This window comes from Meriones unguiculatus, chromosome X, assembly GCF_030254825.1.
Source record: "Meriones unguiculatus strain TT.TT164.6M chromosome X, Bangor_MerUng_6.1, whole genome shotgun sequence".
Classification (NCBI taxonomy): Eukaryota; Metazoa; Chordata; class Mammalia; order Rodentia; family Muridae; genus Meriones; species Meriones unguiculatus.
The window spans coordinates 33411831-33431737 of NC_083369.1; the positions used below are offsets into that span (position 1 = coordinate 33411831).

The following is a 19907-nucleotide window of genomic DNA, read 5'->3' on the forward strand; positions in this document are numbered from 1 at the left end:
TGGCTTGACATAGATGATGCCACTGGCAAAGCATTCTATGTCCCTTCCGTTTGCTTAACAAACATCACTATAGTGATGTTTTCTATAGGGTATCTCTGTGTGAGTGGACATGCATGGAGGGTGTGCATTTGTGCATATGCATGTGTATGGAACTCTCACGGTGGATTCAAAGCCACTTGTATAGGGAAAGGTAATGGAGTTTAATTCAGATAGAATCACAGAATGAAATAATCTCTAACATTAAGGACCTCTTTGCAGTTCTAAGGGGATCAGAAGCAAATTTACTGCTGCTTGCTTTCCCTGTTGCTGCTGCTGTTACTGCTTCTGCTACCACCCCACCCTTATCACTACTATCACCACCACCACCATTAGCAGCTAGCACTAATTCCATATTTACTCTGTTTGGGACCCTATTTTATTCAATTAACTTGGATTGTATCAGTCCTCACAGAAAACACATGAAACAGATTTGTATGCTTATTTCATTTTGTAAATGAAGTAACTGAGACAGAGTAAGGCTAAGTAAGTTGCCTATAGTCACACAGCTAATAGGCGGAACTAAAATTTCACAGGACTTAAAGGCCAGTGGTTACACTTTAAATAATGTTTTTTTCTGTCTCTTTTAAAAGTTTAAGAGGCATTTCTTCCATTTTCACCCTCAAGGACCCCATCTGTACCTTTTCCTGGTTGGCTTCTGAATCGATGCTGTTGAGAGCATTCTCTACCCGGGCCAACCGACCAGAGAGTGACAGCAACAGGTTGACCACTTTGTCCAGGTCCCCAATAAACAAATTATACTTTTCAAACTCATTCGATTTGCAGACAGCTTTCAAGTTGGCCTCTACCTCTTCTCTGAGGGCAGAATTGGCATTGATGTCATCCAGTAGCCCGCGCTGGGCCTCCCGCAGGACAGAAAGTTTTCGACTAATGCTTTCAATGAGCTGAATCTAAGAGAGTTAAACAGAAGACAAAGGGTGAACATGGATACCAAGAGAAACTGATCTGGGATTAGCAGAGCACTTGCCTGTATTCCTAGCACTCGGAAAGTGGAAGCAAGAGGATTACAACCTGGCCTACATACTGAAACTTTGTGTAAAGGAACAGACTAAAAATGGTAGGGAAGGAGGCAAAAAGGGAAGGGGGATGAAAGAAGGGATAAGGAGAGGAAGGACAGGAGGGAAAAAAGGAAAAGATAGGTTGGGGGTGAAACCTGAGCAAGCGATAATTCCAGTTTTTTTTTTTTTTTTTTTGAGTATGTACCTTCCCTCCCTGTTTGACAGGAATCACCACATCACCATCAAAGTTGTTGGCATTACATAAGTATTACCCACGGACCAAGTGACATTTGTAAAATGCAACTGAAACTATAACAGATATGAACTAGAGAGCTTCCAAGACTCTACATTAGAAAGAAACGTCATCATCTATCTTCTAATCACTTTACATGCTTTCTTTTGGTCCTCATGACACTGGGCTAGGTCCTTGTCCCCTTAAATCACTTTTGAAGCCTTTGGATGAGAATGAAAATTCTGCAGTCACAATGATTGGGTTGATTTTAGCCCTGCCAATTTCTATCTTGCAGGACCTTGGATGACTTGACTTAATTGAGCTTCATTTTCTCTCTTTGTACAATGATTGTGGGTAACGGTTGTGTCCATTACATTGACTGGAAATGATAAAATCATAATTAAAGAGACATAGCACAAAAAGTGTTCAATAAAAGATAAGTGACTGTTATAACTATTGGTCAATATGACCCATTACCTCCACTCTTGAGAACCATCCAGGTTTAGCTCTCTACTCTGCTGTATTCCCAATCCTCACTCTTGATTTCCTGAATTGATTCTGCAGTTTCACTTGTTTAGTTTCTCTATACTTAGGCTATTTTATTCCTGTTTTCTCTTCAAGTACACCTCTGCACCCACCCTTCTTATAGGAAGTTTTTTCTCAGTCTCTTTATTTTTGGAACTTTAAAGTATTTTACTCCTAGAGGTTTAGCTCAGTAATAGTGTTTCTCCAGAATACATAAGGTACTGATTTCCATGCCTAGAACTGCAAACAAGCAAACAGAAAACCACAGACTAAATAAAACAAAAATATCAAGACTTCTAGAATTAGAACTTTATAAGATATGGTGGGTTGAATAGGAACAGCCCCCACAGACTCATATATTTGAATGCTTAGTCATTAGGGAGTGGCATTACTTGAGAACAATTAAGAGGTAAGGCCTTGTTGGAGTTGGTGTGGGCTTACTGAAGGAAATGTGTCATTGGGGGATAGGTTTTGAGGTTTCAAAAGCTCAAGCCAGGCTGAGCGTCTCTCCCTTCTTGCTGCCTGCACCATGCTTCCCATCATGAGGATAATGGACTAAACCTCTGACACTGTAAGTCATCCCCAATTAAATGCTTCCCTTTATAAGAGTTTCCATGGTCATGGTGTCTCTTCACAGAGAAAGAACCCTGACTGAGACACAGTGTAATTTGAATTTGTTATAATTCTATTTCATGTGTGTGAGTCTAATACCCTCACTGTTTGTCATAAGTTTCTCAAGGGAATTATTGCCTATGTTTTAGTTTTTTGTTGTTGTTTTTTGTTTGTTTGTTTTGTATGTGTGTGTGGTGAAATGTCCAAGCAAAACAACTTAAGGGAATAATAGAAGAAACATTTACTTTGGTGTATAGTCTCAGAAGTTCATAATGGCAGCCAGGAGCACAGAGAGTGAGAGGCTGTGTTATAGGTTTTCCTACTCTGCCCCCCCATAACATCTGGACCCCCAGTCTATAGAATGGTGCCGTCCACATTCTGGGCATTCCTTTACTTTTAGTTAATCCTCTGTGGAAATGCCTCACAGCACTCCCAGAGACATGCTTGGCAGTCTCTAGGCACCTTTCAATTTAAGCATCTTGACAATCAAGATTAAACACTGTAGCTTATGTCCTCCAATTTATAGCAATAACCAGTTGGGCAACTGCATTTATAGGAAAGTAATGGGGTACAGTGAATTTTGGAGTCATATAAACCCGTGGATACCACTACCATCTTCTATAAACTCAAAAACTTCAGGTATAAAGAAGTTTACAGCCTACCCTTGTCCAGGGTTGCTGTGACACAGAAGCACAATATTTATTGTTGTTCCTGAGATGGTAAGTGATCAATGCACATTTATTTGTGCTATCATTATCATAAATATTGCTATTACTATTACTATAAGGAATTCATGGATACATGTCTAAGGTTTGTAGTGAGTGCTAGGTCAGTGTTAAAGTGCTTGCATGCAAGTACGGGGACTTAGGCATGAGGAGGCTTCTTACAGAAGCCAGGCACAGCAGAATGTGTCTGTAACCCAATATAGGTCATTATCTAGACAGGAGAATCCCCAGAGTTCATTGATGATCTAGTCTAGCCAATCACTGAGCTCCACATTTAGTGAGAGCAACTTTCTAAAGAAGAATAAGGCAAGAAGCAACTGAAGAAGGTAACTAGTGTTGACACTCAGCCTCCACATACACACACATATGTGTGCACACATACCCATCCAGTTACACATATTTACCAGATCAAATGAGAGTGAGTTAGCAAGCAAGAGAGAGTAGGAGCAAGTAGTTGAGGAGCTGGGGGAGAGAACGTGAGACCATCTTGTTTAGCTAAGAGGTTCTGAATGTCACACTGCTATTCTTTCTTGCCTATAGCTTTTGTAGTCAGTATTACATGTGGTTAAGATCATGGACTCTAGCAACAGACTATCTGAATTTGTATGTCAGGTATGTCACAGAGTAGTGGCCTAAATGCTCAACAAATTGCTCAACCTCTATGTGCCTAGACTTTTCTACAGGTATAAAGAGACAGGATAACAACAGTGCCCATATTAGAGTGCTTATGAGAATTAAACAAACTAATATATGCATAGGCTAGTATCTTGTACACAGGAAGTAAGCTTCATTCAGTGTCTGACTTATTATTCTAGTTTAGGTGTTCTGAGATTCTTAGGTTTGGAGTGTTCCTTTCTAGTAGTTAATTTGGAAATGTTGATGGTGACCAAAGAGGTTTCAAAGCCCACTGTCAGGAGAAGTCAGGAAATCATCATGATTGTGCTTGGAAGTGTAGAGAAAATGACAAAATCCTCTGAGAACTGGGAATCCAGTCATGTGAGTGGCAAAACATAAGTAGGTTTCAAAACATTCTCAATTATTTTTTCACCTTCCACTCTTTCATATAAAAGTCAATGTCAGTGTCAAACAGTGACACTCTTGGATTGTCACTTACTCACCCAAGATGATAACTTCTGAAGACAGAGGAAAGAATTGAAACGGAGGGAGCAGCTTGCTTTTCAGTACCTGGGCTCTATATCCTGAATCTTTAGCCTGGGGAAAGTGTACTGTATGAAGCTGTGGATTTATCACAGGCTCAGCCAGAGCTGTTTTCCTGGAACACTGCAAATTGATGACCTTCCCCCCTCTTTCTTCCTTACACACAAAATAGCCCTATCCCATCTGAAGTCATTACAAATCACTTTCTGTTATTCTGTGCTTTGCCATTTCCAGTCATCTCTCTTCCCCTGGCTAGACTTTCATTATGTTTGTCCCTGGAAAGGCCAGGCTTTCAATAAGCAAGGCCAGCTCTGTCATGTTCAAGAAACATAGACTCCAAGGAAGAGCATCTAGATCAATAAAATTTGACACTTCCATGGTCCAATTATTTCCCTGACATTTTGCTTCATATGGGAAATTGGAAGGAGGGCTTCTGAAAATGTCCACATGTTTTCCTACAGGTCAAGTCCTGAAAGAGAAATATGGGCAGAAGAACAATTTACATTGGGTTCACATGTCCACAAAATGGTAAATTGGGCCTTTGAGGTTGCCATGACAACTCTATTTGCTTATGAAATAAAATAGGTAAGTTCAAAGGGTGAGGGTAAAATGATTCCAGGAACTTGATTAAAAAACTAGGCTACTGATACTTAGAGGAAGAAAAGGGAGGCTTAGAACAACAAAAACAACATCCCCATTTACCTATTTTGTATTTTCAAGAGCTAATTGAACGTCATTGTAAATAAATAATAGTCTTCCAGCCTATAATTTCTCCTTAGTCAGTCTGTTCTCTCTCCCAGAAACTTACAGAGAATACAAATTAATGGCACGACCATTGGCCAGAGCTCTGATGTGCCTTAGGCAGTGAGTTAGATTGCTTAATTCAAAAGGACAGTATGGCACAGTTAGAAATCCAGTCCTGCCTTTGAGTCCAGGACCTATAATTTAGTCTGTAACCCTTGCAAAAGGTAGTGCCTTTAGCTGGATAAAAAAAAAGTCAGGGCAGTAGTAACACTTAACTTACAGGGCTAAAGCTTAAGTCAGTGCTAAAACACTGGCCTGGAAAGTGCAAGGCTCGGTGTTCAGCCCTAGCACTACAGGAAAGAGGGAGGGCAAGAAAGAGAGACAAAGATGGAGACAGGGAGAGACAGATGAGAGAGAGAGAGACACACACACACAGAGAGAGAGATTGAGACTCTTTCAGGTTGAGCATTGAGATCAACAGCCAAGCACCAGCTTTGCACATATAAGGTCCTGGGTTCAATTTCCAGTGAGACAAAAACAAACACAAACATACACACTCCTACCTGGGTTCAGTCCCCAGTGTAATACACACACACACACACACACACACACACACAGAGAGAGAGAGAGAGAGAGAGAGAGAGACCTACAATGAGATAGTTCTAAGGATTAGAGAGAATAATTATTGCCACTGCTATTGATTAGAGAATAGACCAAGGAGAGACTCAGGAATAAAAGACAAGCTCAAGCCTGTGGAAGGGCTGGCTGTCGTTCACACACTTAGCTAAATGCTAAAAATTTCTGGGATATACCAAAACCTTACCTTTTTTTGAGCCAGTTCATAGTCAACTCCCTCCTCTCCCAGGCCTGCCTCTGCCATCTCAGGCTGCTCTTTTAACTTATTCAGCAGTTCTGCCTTGGCCACAGAGATATTATAATATGCTGAGTAAGAGGTAGGGATTCCTGGCCCCCCCGGAGGAGGTGAGAAGTGCAGAAACTCTTGTCTGTGGAAACAAAAGGTAACCACTTTGAGCACTTTTGTTGAGAGACCACTTATGCTTCTCTTTCCTTAGTTTTCTCTACCTATAACAGACAACATGACTTTCCCTAGTTATAATAAAATGGACTAGAAGGCCTCATTTAAACATAAACAGGCAATAGGAAGGTTATCTAAAAGCCAAGGCAAACTTTAAGAACACAGACATCTATTTCCATGCCCTTCTATGTCCCTGACCTTAGTAGTTTACAGGACTGCTTTATCATTTGGCTTGGTCATTAATACCCTACTCAAATATAGAAGAACTAACAAGACCTCAAAATTGTATGCTTCTGATGATAAATGATTCTTCTTAGTTCATGACCTTCAGGGAGGGGCTGGGTAAGAGAAAAAATAAGTGTTCTTCTAAGTCTGATGACCTCTCCTCTACCTAAGTACAGACCCCACTCAGCCCAGCTCTATATGATCTGCATGTTTACAAAAGTACCCCATGACTTTACTCATACTCCTTTCTTTTATCCCGATGCTACTCCTTCTTGAAATGGCACCTCTGCTGTAGCTATCCCATAGTGAAGAGGTCACCTGGGACCTCAGCCACAGTCACCATTTTGAATGCTGGGATTAGCATCCCTGCCAAGGACTTGTCACAGCCCAACACATCTCTCATAAGCCCTTCTGACACTGCCTCTTATAGGGCAGCCCTTTGGCTGAGAATGGACAGTGCCTCTCTACTTGTAGCATATTCTCAGTGGCCTCCGTCTCCTGCATGGTTGCACAGTGCAATGGGGAGGATGAAACCAGTGATACCCAGGGGCTTGACAAGTGTAGCAGCAGACCCTGTTCCCTGTTGCCTTGTGTTCGCTGAAGCCTGTGGGGACAGAATGTTGCTTCTCAGAGTCCCAGTGAGTGAGACTTTTTCCTCAGGAAAGAAGTAGCTCTGGCTCCACCCTGGCTTAGGTTTAGACTGGTAGAAATAAGGAAAATGAAAGCTGTAAGGTCAGATTTCAGTAACGGGGGTGGGAGTGGAGAACAGTTCCTCCCAGGGTGTGTTTTTGTGTATGTATGTATGTGTGTGTATATGTATACATGTATGTTTGAATGTATAGTGTTTATGTGTGTTTATATATTTCCTCTGCCTAGCAGCTACTCCCACCATCCATCTGTCCGTGTCACCAGCCCTTTATAACCTCTAGCTATTTAAAAGGGAAAATAGAAGAAACTCATTAGTCATTTTTGCAGCTGTTTGTAGCTCTTAGATAAAGGTCAAATATAATGGCTTAACGGTCTCCACAGCTATTTACTGATTCATATATGCTGTATCTTAATTCATCACACAAAGGCAACCTGAGTATGCCAATATTCCTCATTCTATTGATACTTATTTTACACATAGGCTTTCAAAATTAGAACTGTAATACTAATATATATACAGTGCTTGCTAAACTGTTCTAAGACATGACATGTGCACATATGGACATGCACAACTGAATGATCATCATAAGCACTTTACAGTAATATGAAGAACCAAGAGGTTAAAGTTATATTCCCCAGGTTACCAGCCAGTAAATTGCATGCTAATGGCAACCTGACTCCACATCTGTGATTTTATCTGTTATGCGACAGTGACAAGTGAACAACTTGATACTCTACAAAGCCTTATTTACTGGTAAGGAACTTTCTAGCTGTACTATGTCTTTGATACCAGAGGAGAGATAATATTATGGAGTTAATACAAATAAATGAACTTTGAGTGCTTCTATTTATAACATTTTTTTTGGTACACATCAATGTTCTGAGTTAGAAAGTATAATGATCAGAAGACCCGTGCTACATGGGAAGTCAGTTCCTCAGCTGCTATGGTCCTGCATCACATTATAGTCGATCATATAAGCACTGTGCTCTAGGGTCCTTTTCCTCATTACTGCCATGAACAGGGATTACAAGAAATCTGTAAGAAACTAATCTGAATTTGAAAGTAAATATTAAATGCAAGATCAGAACCTTCTACTGAACAATGACAGATATGCTTAGAGTCTGCATAGGAAACTAGATCTATTCTGCTACTAGTTATTAGACCACAGCAATATTTGATCATTTCCATGACTTTCTTCAATATATGTTACTAAATCTGTAACTAAAATGTAAGCATGTAGTTTAGCATGGCTGAAATTTGGAGCTCTTTATTTGTATTTCACACTGAAAAACTTACATGTCTACTGGCCCCAACACTATCTTGTACTTTCCTAGGGTCTGAAGAGAATCTTTTTTAGGACCTGAGATACCAAAATGATGCTGTAGGCAATAAGCTGGACTACCTGGGTTCTGGTTACCTGTGATCTTGTGAGAGAGGTACATTCCTTCCCTTATCTTTACTTTTCTCATTTGAAAGGTGGAGGGTACCTTTAACTCTTTCTAAGGTTTGTCAGGAGAGCCTAAATCAATGGCCCAGTAAACCCATCCTAAACTAAAACTATTTATACTACGTATATCTTTCCAAATCTCACAACTCAGCAGCACAGCTCATTGTATAGTGTCAGTAGTTTATTTCATGATTACAGGGCTGACTGACACTGCTGCCTTCCAGCATGATGAAAGGTACTGTACAGCCTCTTGATAGCTTAGGAAAAGGTCAACCCCTCACCTTAAAGTGTCATCTCTACTGAGTGTATGTTGCTTTTGCATATTGTAAACCCTAAGATAGAATGCATCACATGTCAGGAATTATTTGTACATAGTTTTTAATCATGCTCAGCACATAGTAAACAGATGAAGAAACTACAGCCACGATGGAAATGATGTTCTTCCTTAAATCTTTATCATTTGAGGAAACATCTTGAATTGATTTTTTTGCAGCTAAAAGACAAGGTTGTGTATAAATGAATGTACTCCCTTGCATCCTATAATTTGCTACAAACAGATCCCTGGAGCAGGTTAGAAGATGTCTAGTATAGTGATTTCTTTTTCATTTACCCAGGTCAGGATAATAAAAGTTCATAAAGGAGGAAAGTCTATAGCCTGGAACTGCTACTTATGGTACATATTACTCTATAACAGAAAACAAAGTTATAAAGCCCCAGCCACTAGAAGAACAAGACCTGTTTGAGAGAGGCTGCAGAAGAGGGAGGAGGAGGAGGCCATGCCAGCTGCAACAGTCTGGATTTAGTGGCAGATAGATCTGGATTTGAGTCTTTGATGCAAACACTTAATTAATTAGTCCCTTATTTTGCTCAACTTCAGCTACCTCATTTGTCAGATGGAGATAATAATGGACAACAGGAATATTGGGGAGAATAACTTAAATCACGCACATTAAACACCAGGCAGTGTCTGGCACATAGAAAATACTTAATTGAAAACTTATTTGATTATCTATTTTGTCTTTGAAATATTAGTTCAGTGCCTACTATCTGCCAGGGAACCTTTCAATCTCTCAGCTGTGATATACAACCACAGCACAGTTAATTTTTGCATCCTATTTTCCAGTTGCAATAAGACAGCTTGAGAAGCAGCCACATGTGGTCTGCTAAGGGCTTCTCACAGAGCATAGTTGCTGCAATTTATAAATGCTTCTTTATGGCACCTCAGAGAACTGCTCAATCAGCTCCAGATAACCAAGTAACAAGATTAGCCTGTCCATAAAAGTCACACAAACAAGGTACTTCTAATGGCAACTCCTCTTAGGCAAGATCCTGTTATAAAAAGATTTAAAGAAAGCAATTAGGGGACACCTGTCTGCTCATCCCCAGTGGAGCTCTGAAAGAGGGCAGGCAGAGAGAGCTAAGAGCCCAAGCACGGAGCAATGGAGATATTTCTGTGTGGGAGCAAAAAGACAGACACACAGCAGGGATGCACAGATGAACATTCATATAACAATCAGTTGCAGTCTACAATCCTCTTTTGATCTCTCAGCCCAAGCAGCTCACCTTGTCAACTCTTGCCTACTGTCTGGCAAAGCAAATGCAAAGCAGGGGAACAAGAGGGTGGAAAAAGGGGGAGAGACAAAGAGTGCCCTTAGCTGTTATAAGGAATTATCACAGAGTAAGTGCCTAGCTCCAGCAATACCTTTCTTCTGGGGTTGGGCGAAGAATTCAGAAGCCCAGGCTACTTTGGTAGAACAGACAGGAGCCATGTTTCTGGAAAGGCCTAGGACAAGCTAAGAATGGTTTATGCTTTCAGGAGCCAGATATTTGTGTATACCTTAAACATACCCTGAGAAACAATATCATATTTTCTTTTTTCAAGACAAGGTTTCTCTGTGTAGCCTTGGCAGTCCTGGACTCACCTTGTAGACCAAGCTGGCCTTGAAATCACAGTGGTTTCCTGCCTCTGCCTCTGAGTGCTGGGATTACAGGCATGTGCCACTGTACCCAGCATATCATATTTTCTTAAATAAATCTTAAATGATGTGGATAAAACCTTTAAACTCCATTTCCTGAGCTCCTACTATGCAGCAAGCATCTATTTACATCTTATTCGTGTAATATCTTAATAGTGAGAACCAGGTACATCAGGTACAACATCATGCCTGTTTTTCAGATAAGAAGAATATGAGTCAATATCAGATAGTTGGCAAGTGGGAAAGGTGAAATTCAATTCATAGTGCTGGCTGCCTTTTCTGGGACCCAATATCTTTCTGAAACACTTACTTTGGAGTCACAGTAGCTTCTTGCTCAGTTGTCTTCCATAATCCATGAGCACCATAATGGTAAGGAGGTTGAGCTCTCTCAGGCTGGGCTCCAATGTGGCCCCTTACTGGAGGCACAAAATCACTGGGAGGCAGAGCAAAGGTCTCTTGCTCTGGGAGGCTCTGTGAACTCTGCCTGGAGGCCTCCCGGTGGCCCACCTTCAGGGACTGTGGCTCCAGGACTTTTTTTGGATGAGGAGCACAGGAACCAGTGGTTTCTGAACAAAAATATTGGGGTGGTAGGTCCTCCTCTTTATCCCCTTCCTCCTCCAGCTCTTGTTTCTTCTCCTTCTCTACTTCCTCTTCACATCGCTGTTGTTGTTGTTGCTGTTGTTGTTGCTGCTGCTGCTGTTGTTGTTGCTGCTGCTGCTGTTGCTGCTGTGCTGCACGGAAGAGCCTATATTTTTCCCAGTTGGGAGGAGGAGGGCGAGGAGGAGGAAAAGCCTTTTTCCGGGCTCCGAGATGATCTGGCTGAGTCTCATTGCCTTTAGGAAATGGTTCCCTCTGATGCTTCCCCCAGGCCCGGGTGTTTTGAGACTCTAAGCTAATGTGACTCTCTGAGAAGGCTCGGCTCCTCAGTGGGCAGGGCATGGAGGAAAGGGAGCTCCCATCCTCATAAGCTGCAGATTCCTCTGGTTTGTTTTTGAAGTCTCCAAGGAGGTCAAGAGAAGAGACTGCTCGGTGGTTTGACAAGTCCAGTGGTGGGTTCTCAAGGCAAGGATGGAAGGGAGTAGACCGTGACAAACTGGCCTGAGAATGAGCCATTTCCCTGCAAAACAGCAGATAAGCATTGACCGAGACAAGCATGTGGTTGATGGGTACTGTATTTCGGGGGACACAATTTCTATAAATTTGAAATGACCATAAAATTCTAATATATGTAGTGAGTATAATAGATATAGTAATAAGAACATAATAATGATGGCAGGAAGCACTTTTTGTGCATCAACTAAGTACTAAACACTAGTGCAGTGGTTCTCAACCTTCTTAATGCTGCAACCCTTTAATACAGTTCTTCATGTTGTGGTGACCACCACCCCAAACAATAAAATTATTCTCATTGTTACTGTTACGAATCATTATGTAAGTATTTGATATGCAGGGCATCTGATATGTGACTCCCAAAGGAGTCACAACCCACATGTTGTGAAACACTGCACTAGTGTATACTTTCAATGCTTTCCATGTTTAAATTTCTTTGCTAGGAGGTATCTTTTACAGTTGGATTTTATAGTTTGGGAAAGTGAGACATAGTTAGGGTAAGTAAATTGTTCAGGGTTATGAAAGTTATGTGATAGAGCTAGGATTTGAACTTGAACTGTTTAGTTATGAAGTCTAAATATACACACAGTACCTCAGTCTGTTTATAGCACTCAGATTGGATAGGCAATAGTCTAAGGTTTATAATACTGTTGTCTTGCTTTATTTGTTGATTTTATCTATTTTTAGCCATGAAAAGTTTCTAGTGTTTAGAAATGTATAGTGATTTCCATAATGGATATCCCATAATGGATTCCATAGCTGACAGTCCCACTTACTATCCAGAGTCAACACGTTTTAATACTTTACTATGTAAATTTCATGAATTTTTCTTTTGCGTCACTCCTCATCTCCATTTCCCTATTGCCAATTTGATAAAAAACAATACATTATAAATGAACTACATATAGCTTCCCTGTGCTTACATGTGCAATGACAATACTAAATATTCTATTCTGTCACTTTTGTTTAAAAAAAGTATATATATATATATATATATATATATATATATATATATATATACTTCAGATACACTACAACCTGAAAATACAAAAAGAATCCATAAATTATAAACATTTCTGAAAACTAACTTTCCAAAGTGGGCAGAATATTGTATTAAGGAGTACTCTGATACAGAAAATTTGAGGATGGGGTAAATAAGGATTAATCAACTGAGCAAAGTTCACATGAACTCAAAGAGATAGAGGCAGCAAGCACAAGTCTGAACCAGGTCCTCTGTGTGTATATTATACCTTTCAGTTTAGGGTTTATATGGTATTCCTGAGTGTGCAAATTAGTGTGTCTCGGATTTTAATCCCTTCTCTTCAGCTCCCTTCCTTCTGTTGGTTTGCCCTGTCCAACTTTTATGTGAGAGTTTGTTTCATCTTATTGTATTTTATTTTGTAGTATTAAAAAAATGAATGAATGAATGAGTGTAAACCTAGCCATTATGATAAAGGTTAACAACTGAACTTTCACAACTGCTAGGAAAGGCAAAATCAGGTTTTTCCCCCCAATAAAGTGACATGGTGTATATCAACCACTCTAGGGCAGGGCTCATGTGACAGGGCAGTAGACCAAGATATAATGGACTCCACAGGGTTTTGTTTGTGTGTGCTTGTATTTGGATAGAGGTTTTTTTTTTTTTTTTTTGAAGTAAGGAAGTTTTATTTTGTTTTCTTGGTTTTGAGGGTTTTTAAAATTAATTTATTTTTTATTAATTATAGTTTATTCACTTTCTATCCCAGCTGTAGCCCCCTTTCTCATCTCTTCCCAATCCCACCCTCCCTTACTCCACCTCCTTCCATGCCCCTCCCCAAGTCCACTGATAGGGGAGGTCCTCCTCCTCTTCCATCTGACACTAACCTATCAGGTCTCATCAGGACTGATTGCATTGTCCTCCTCTGTTGCCTGGTAAGGCTGTTTCCACTTTAGGGGGTGGTGATCAAAGAACTATCCACTGAGTTCATGTCAAAGACAGTCCCTCTTCCCATTACTAGGGAATCCACCTGGATACTGAGCTGCCATGGGCTACATCTGTGCAGGGGTTCTAGGTTATATCCATGAATGGTCCTTGGTTGGAGAATCAGTCTCAGAAATGATCCCTGTGCCCAGATATTTTGGTTCTGTAGCTCTCCTTGTGGAGCTCCTGTCCTCTCCAGGTCCCACTATATCCCCCTTCTTTCATAAGATTCTCTTCAGTCTGCCCAAAGTTTGGCTATGAGTTTCAGCATCTGCTTTGAAACCTTGCTGGGTAGAGTCTTTCAGAGGCCCTCTATGGTAGGCTCTGTCCTGTTCCCTGTTTTTTGCCCTCTTCCAACGTCTGTCCCATTTGCCTTTCTGAGTGAGGATTGATTGATCATTTTACCCAGGGTCCTCCTTCTTGCTTAGCTTCTTTAGGTGTACATATTTTAGTATGTTTATTCTATATTATATTCTAATACCCACTTATAAGTGAGTATATACCATGTGGGTCTTTCTGCTTTTGGGATACCTCATTCAGAATGATATTTTCTAGTTCCTTCCATTTGCCTGCATGATTGATGATTTCCTTGTTTTTAATTGCTGAGTAGTATTCCATTGTGTAAATGTACACAATAATATGTACATAATAAATGTATGCAATAATTTCTGCATATATTCCTCTGTTGAGGGACATCTATGTTGTTTCCAGATTCTGGCTATTATGAATAAAGCTGCTACGAACATGGTTGAGCAAACGTCTTTGTATACTTGAGCCATCTCTCCAACCCCAGATAATATTCTTTAATCACAATTCAGTAAGTAATACTGGATGTACTTGAAATTAATTCCAGTCATGATTAAGATGAAAATGTACAGCATATTGAAAACAAATAGAAGTTTTCCAGTTGTGACAAAGAAAAAAATCTGTAACTTAGAATATCTAGAAAACATCAGAAGCTAGAGGATATGTTTCACTAAAGTGATAGTTCAAGGAACATTTACAGCTCTCAACACTTCCATTAAAAGATGACCTTGGAAGACTCAGCCCTAAATGGGTGTTTCTATCAAATTCCTCCCCTCAGAGTTCAGAGAATTTCCTCAGAAGAGGAGACAGAAAGACTGTAAAGATCCAGAAGGGATAGAGGACACCAAGGAAACAAAGCCCTCTAATTCAACTGAGCAAGGTGCACATGAACTCACAGAGACTGAAGCAACAAGCACAGGGTCTGCACAGGTCTGCTCCAGGTCCTCTGCATACATGCTATAGCTTCCTGCTTATTATTTTTATTGGACTATTGAGTGTGTGAACTAGTGGGTCTCTGAGTCTCGTGCCCTTTCTTGGGCTTTTTCCTTCTGTTGGTTTGTCTTGTTCAATTCTATGTGATAGTTTTTGTTTTGTCTTATATTTTATTTTATTATATTTATTTTATTGTTATCCCTTAGAATTCTGTTCTAATGAGAAAAAGAAAGGGAGTAGATCTAGAAGAAAGGGAGGTGGGGAAAACTGGGAGAAGTTAAGGGAGAAGAACTGCAATAAGGATCTATTTTGTGAGAAAATAATCTATTTTCAAAAAAAAGGAAAAAATATAATAGGCAAAGAAAAATAAAGAAATTAAGTATTCAGTCAACAAATTCTTAAAAAGAGAATCTAAAAATTGATCTAAACAAAGCAGAAAGATATTAAAACTAATACCAGAAATGAAGATATTTGAAACTAAATGATATAACTGATAATGAAAGCTAAAAATACAGGGGTTATGGAAGGGCTTGAAGGAAGGAAAAGGAAGGGAGAAAATATGATTATATTATAATTTCAAAAATAAAATAAATTAATTTTTAAAAAGGAAAAAAATAAAATAGTAAAATTATAAATCATTAACTAATCAAATAGTCTACTCCCAAACACAATACTACATTGCTCACAAACTTAATAAAAATTTCTTATACTTTCCAGTTTTAAGTTATGAATAAAAAAACAAGTTATAGCTACTACAGCTGATGGAAATACGTACAAAGACCCACAGCCAAACATTAGGCAGAGTCCTAATGTTTGGGGAGTCCTATGGAAGGGTTGGGGAAACAATTGAAGGAGCTAGAAGGGTCAAGGACTCCACAAGAAGACCTCAGAGTCAACTAACCTGGGCCCATGGGGGCTCACAGAGACTGAGCCACCAACCAAAGAGCACGTATGGATTGGTCTTAGGCCTCAGATGTGCAGTAGATACTCAACTTGATCTTCATGTAGGTCCCCCAACAACTTGAATTGGGGGCCTCTTAGACTCTGATGCCTACCTTTGGATCCCATTCCCCTAACTGGGCTGCCTTGTCTGGCCTCAATAGGAGAGGAAGCTCTTAGTCTTACAGTGATTTAATGTGCCAGGGCAGGTTGGTACCCAAAGGGGACCTCTTCCTTCTCTGAGGAGAAAGAGAGGGGAGGATGTTGGGGAGGGGTATGTAAAGAGGGAGACTGGGAGGAGAAGAGATGGGGCTTGCAATCACGATGTAAATGAATAAATAAACAAATTTTAAAAATAAATTACAGAATTCAATTTGTAAAATATACAAACACAATATGTGACAAATAGAGAAATAACTACAGATACAGAATAAATGAAAACAGTAACCAAATATATCTGGACACAGAGGTCTTTACTGAGACTGTCTCTCCAACCAAGACCCATGTATGGATATAACCTAGAACCTCTGCTTGGATGTAGCCCATGGCAGCTCAGTATCCAAGTGGGTACCCCATTAAGGGGAACAGGGACTATTTCTGACATGAACTCAATGGCGGGCTCTTTGACCTCCCGTCCCCCTGCCCACCGAGGGAGGAGCAGCCCTGCCAAGCCACAGAGGAGGACTTTGCAGCCAGTCCTAAGGTACCTGATAAACCAGGGTCAGATGGAAGGGGAGGAGTTCTTCCCCTATCAGTGGACTTGGGAAGGGGCAGGAAGGAGATGAGGAAGGGAGAGTGGGATTGGAAGGGAATGAGGGAGCAGCATACAGCAGGAATACACATTTAATAAACTGTAACTAATATTAAAAAAGAAAAAAGAAAGTAAAAAAACAAACAAACCAATTTTGAAAACATAGGGCAGTTTCCTAAGAAACTATTAACTGTCAATACTAATTGGACTAATTGGAAAATAGAGTATGTTCATTAGTTATCACAGAAAAAAATCGATATATTTAACTAAAAGGTAAACAATCACACAGTTTTGTGTTGTTATACCAACTTTAAAGGTACATAGAACATTAATATAATGCTCACTTTCTAGACTCTGAAATCTAGAGAAGATAGAATAGACTTAATTCCAACAGAGACCAGTCTCATCTAAGAATGTATGTACAAAAAGCTCAAAGTATTAGTGAAGAGAATCCAGGAGGATGTTAAAAATATACCGTAACATGCATGTTCATCTTAGAAATTAAAATCTTGTTCATTATTAGAAAATCTCTTCATATACTGGCTCAAAATATTAGTGAAGAGAATCCAGGAGGATTTTAAAAAATACACCGTAAACATGTATGTTCATCTTAGAAATTAAAATCTTGTTCAGTATTAGAAAATCTATTCATATACTGGCAATATTAATAAATCAAAGGATAAATCTTATAAAACAGCTTCCCTCATCCTAAAAATTATTTTGGTTGCAATTATCAAACCTTTCTAGGCTTAAAAAGCAACTAGTAAGCAAATGTGGCCAGTTCTATAAAATTAGCATTGTCATTATACCCAGGGATTCACCCATGTTAAGCAAGTATTTTATCACTGAGCTATACTCCTAGCCCAGCAAAACAGTAGGGACATTCTCATGAATATTGGGAACAAGGGAAACTGCACTCTTTCCCAACTGGTATTTAAAACTGTTCTGAAAATGCTATATATGTGATTTGACATATGAACACACTAACAGTGGAAGATGATATTATATAGAGATGGTATTATTTATCTGAAAATTCGTAAGTGAAAATGTACTAATAACAGTAAGAAAATTCAATAGGATGTCAGGGTATAAAATGAATATGTAGAAATCAACAGCTTTCATGTGTTAAATAATTAGAAAATAAAATGGAATATAAGATCATACTTGGCACAGCAATTAAAAATATAAAATACCTAGGAATAAAGCTAAACAAGAAATACAGGATCTATATGCAGAAAACTTTAAAAACTCTATTGAGGGACATAAACAATATGTACATAAACAAAAAGATACACTTTCCTAGCAAGGATGATTCAACACTGTAAAGACATCAAGTCTACGTAAATTAATATAGAAACTTAATATGAATGTAGTAAAATTGCTAGCAAATAAAAATTTTGGAACATAATTCTAAATATTCTATGGGAAAATAAAACTGTGGTGATTACCATAAACAGTAGCAAAGAGTTATGAGGGAGGAGGGGCCTTACCCATTAGGATATATGCTCTAAAGTTACAGTAAATAAGGTGGTTCCGCAAATACAAAGATGGATTCATGGCATAAAACACACAATACTGGCTGGAAGTGGTAGCACATACCTGTAATTCCAACACTTGGGAAAAAAGGTTGAGGCAGGTGGATTTTGACAAATTCAAGGCCAACCTTAGTTACACAGGGAGACTCTGTCTATAAATAAACAAGCAATAGAATGCTAGACTGGTAAAGTAAGTTCAAACACAATTGAAGTTAGTTTATGATAAGCTAAGCTAGGAAAGATGTCTAATTTGCATACAGACTTGGAACAATTAAGATAGTCATATATATATAATGTACAATATGTTTATATAATTTTAAATGTAAAAAGACATCGTAGTAAACCAAAAACTCCTCACCAAATACCAACAAAACTGGTGTGTGTTTTTTGTACACTTGATTCTGTATCTTGCTTTTTTAATTTTTGTGATAGTTCTATAGATTTTTGTGTTTTGGTTTGAATGAAATTGCCCCCCACAAACCCATAGGGAGCAGCCTATTAGGAGGTATGGTCTTGTTGGAGTAGGTGTAGCCTTGTTGCATTAAGTGTGTCAGTGCAGGGGCAGGCTTTGAGGTCTCAGATGCTCAAGTCACACTGTGGCATTTACTTTTGCTGCCTGAGAAACAAGATGTACTTTGATCACTTCCCCCAGCTGGGGTGACCTTGGCAGCCCACAGAGGAAGAGGATGCAGGAAATCCTGATGAGACTTGATAGGCTAAGGTCAGATAGTAGGGGAGGAGGACTCCCCCTTTTAGCAGACTAGAAGAAGGGGATGGGAGAGAAGAGAGAAGGAAGGTGGGATAGGGAGAAGATGAGGAAGGGGTTACAATTAGGATATAAAGTGAATAAATTGTAAAAAAAAATAAATAAAAAGATGTAGAACTTTCAGCTTCTTCTCCAGGACCATGTCTGCCTGCATGCCATCATGCTTCCTGCCATGATGATAATGGACTATACCTTTGAAACTGTAAGCCAGCCCCAATTAAATGTTTTCTGTGGTCATGTGGTTCTTCAACAGAACACTGACTAAGACAGAGCTGTACTGATGGATCTTAGTAAGGTCCTTCATGAGCATGTAATATGTGTGAGTACGTATATGACACACTTGGACAAATTTCTTTATGAAAATTATAACTATGTACAATATATATATATATATATATATATATATATATATAAAGTAAACAGAAATGCAAAACAATAAGATTCAAGGTTAACACAAAGCATAAAACTAATGCTATACCCTTCCGTGCCTGGAGCCTGACGTATTCAGAAAACACAAACCCCTTGCTTTGCTTTATAATGGTCCACTTCTACACTTCCTATAGTCCTTGCTCATATGTATTCTGTTACCTTTATATCTCATTCCTTTCTGTGACTTGTCAAATTCATATTTAATTAGCACTTTCCTGAGGAAGTCTGTTTTGATTCTCCACCCTTTAAGAATACGGCAAGTGGACAGTCTTAGAACTCATCAAACTTAATACAGTACTGCTTAGCTGCCTGCTCTTTAAATATAATCATTGTGAACATGACAGCTACATCATGTTCACTATCACCACTATTCAGCATGGTGTCTAGTGCACAGCAGATACTTGGAAATTTCTTTATGGCTATGGTAAAATGAAAATTACATCTACTGTACTACCCAAGGGAAAAGCAACTAAGCAAAATGAATAATAATAGGTAAATCAGAGAGTAGCTTCTAACTTCTGTAGAATCTAACTGAGGTGTCTGTGTATATATGTGGGAGAGTATGAGGGAGAGGTTGTATTTAGCATATGGCTGTGTTTGTATAGCAAATATGCTAAATACCATGTTTCTTTGGGGTGGTGTAGGCTAATATAAATTATTAATGTTACCAACCACATAATGATTTTTAACTTTATTACTGGTCTGATGTCTGTTATGATGCTCAAGGATCACTTCTTGATTACTTTTGATGATGTAGCTGTAGCACTTCTGTTATGGATTAACACTCAATTCTA

The 19907-nt window shown here is 39.2% G+C and overlaps 1 protein-coding gene across 3 annotated transcripts in view; it reads right to left on the reverse strand.

Annotated features, from left to right (window-relative positions):
• Positions 1-19907, reverse strand: part of Shroom4 (shroom family member 4) — a 220990-nt gene that overhangs the window by 4321 nt on the left and 196762 nt on the right. For all 3 annotated transcript variants that reach the window (XM_060375749.1, XM_060375750.1, XM_060375751.1), the window contains 3 exons: positions 10695-11501; positions 5875-6055; positions 678-947 (listed from right to left, as the gene is read on the reverse strand). In XM_060375749.1, coding sequence (XP_060231732.1) covers positions 678-947; positions 5875-6055; positions 10695-11501 — 1258 coding nt within the window. The remainder of the gene's footprint in view (positions 1-677; positions 948-5874; positions 6056-10694; positions 11502-19907) is intronic.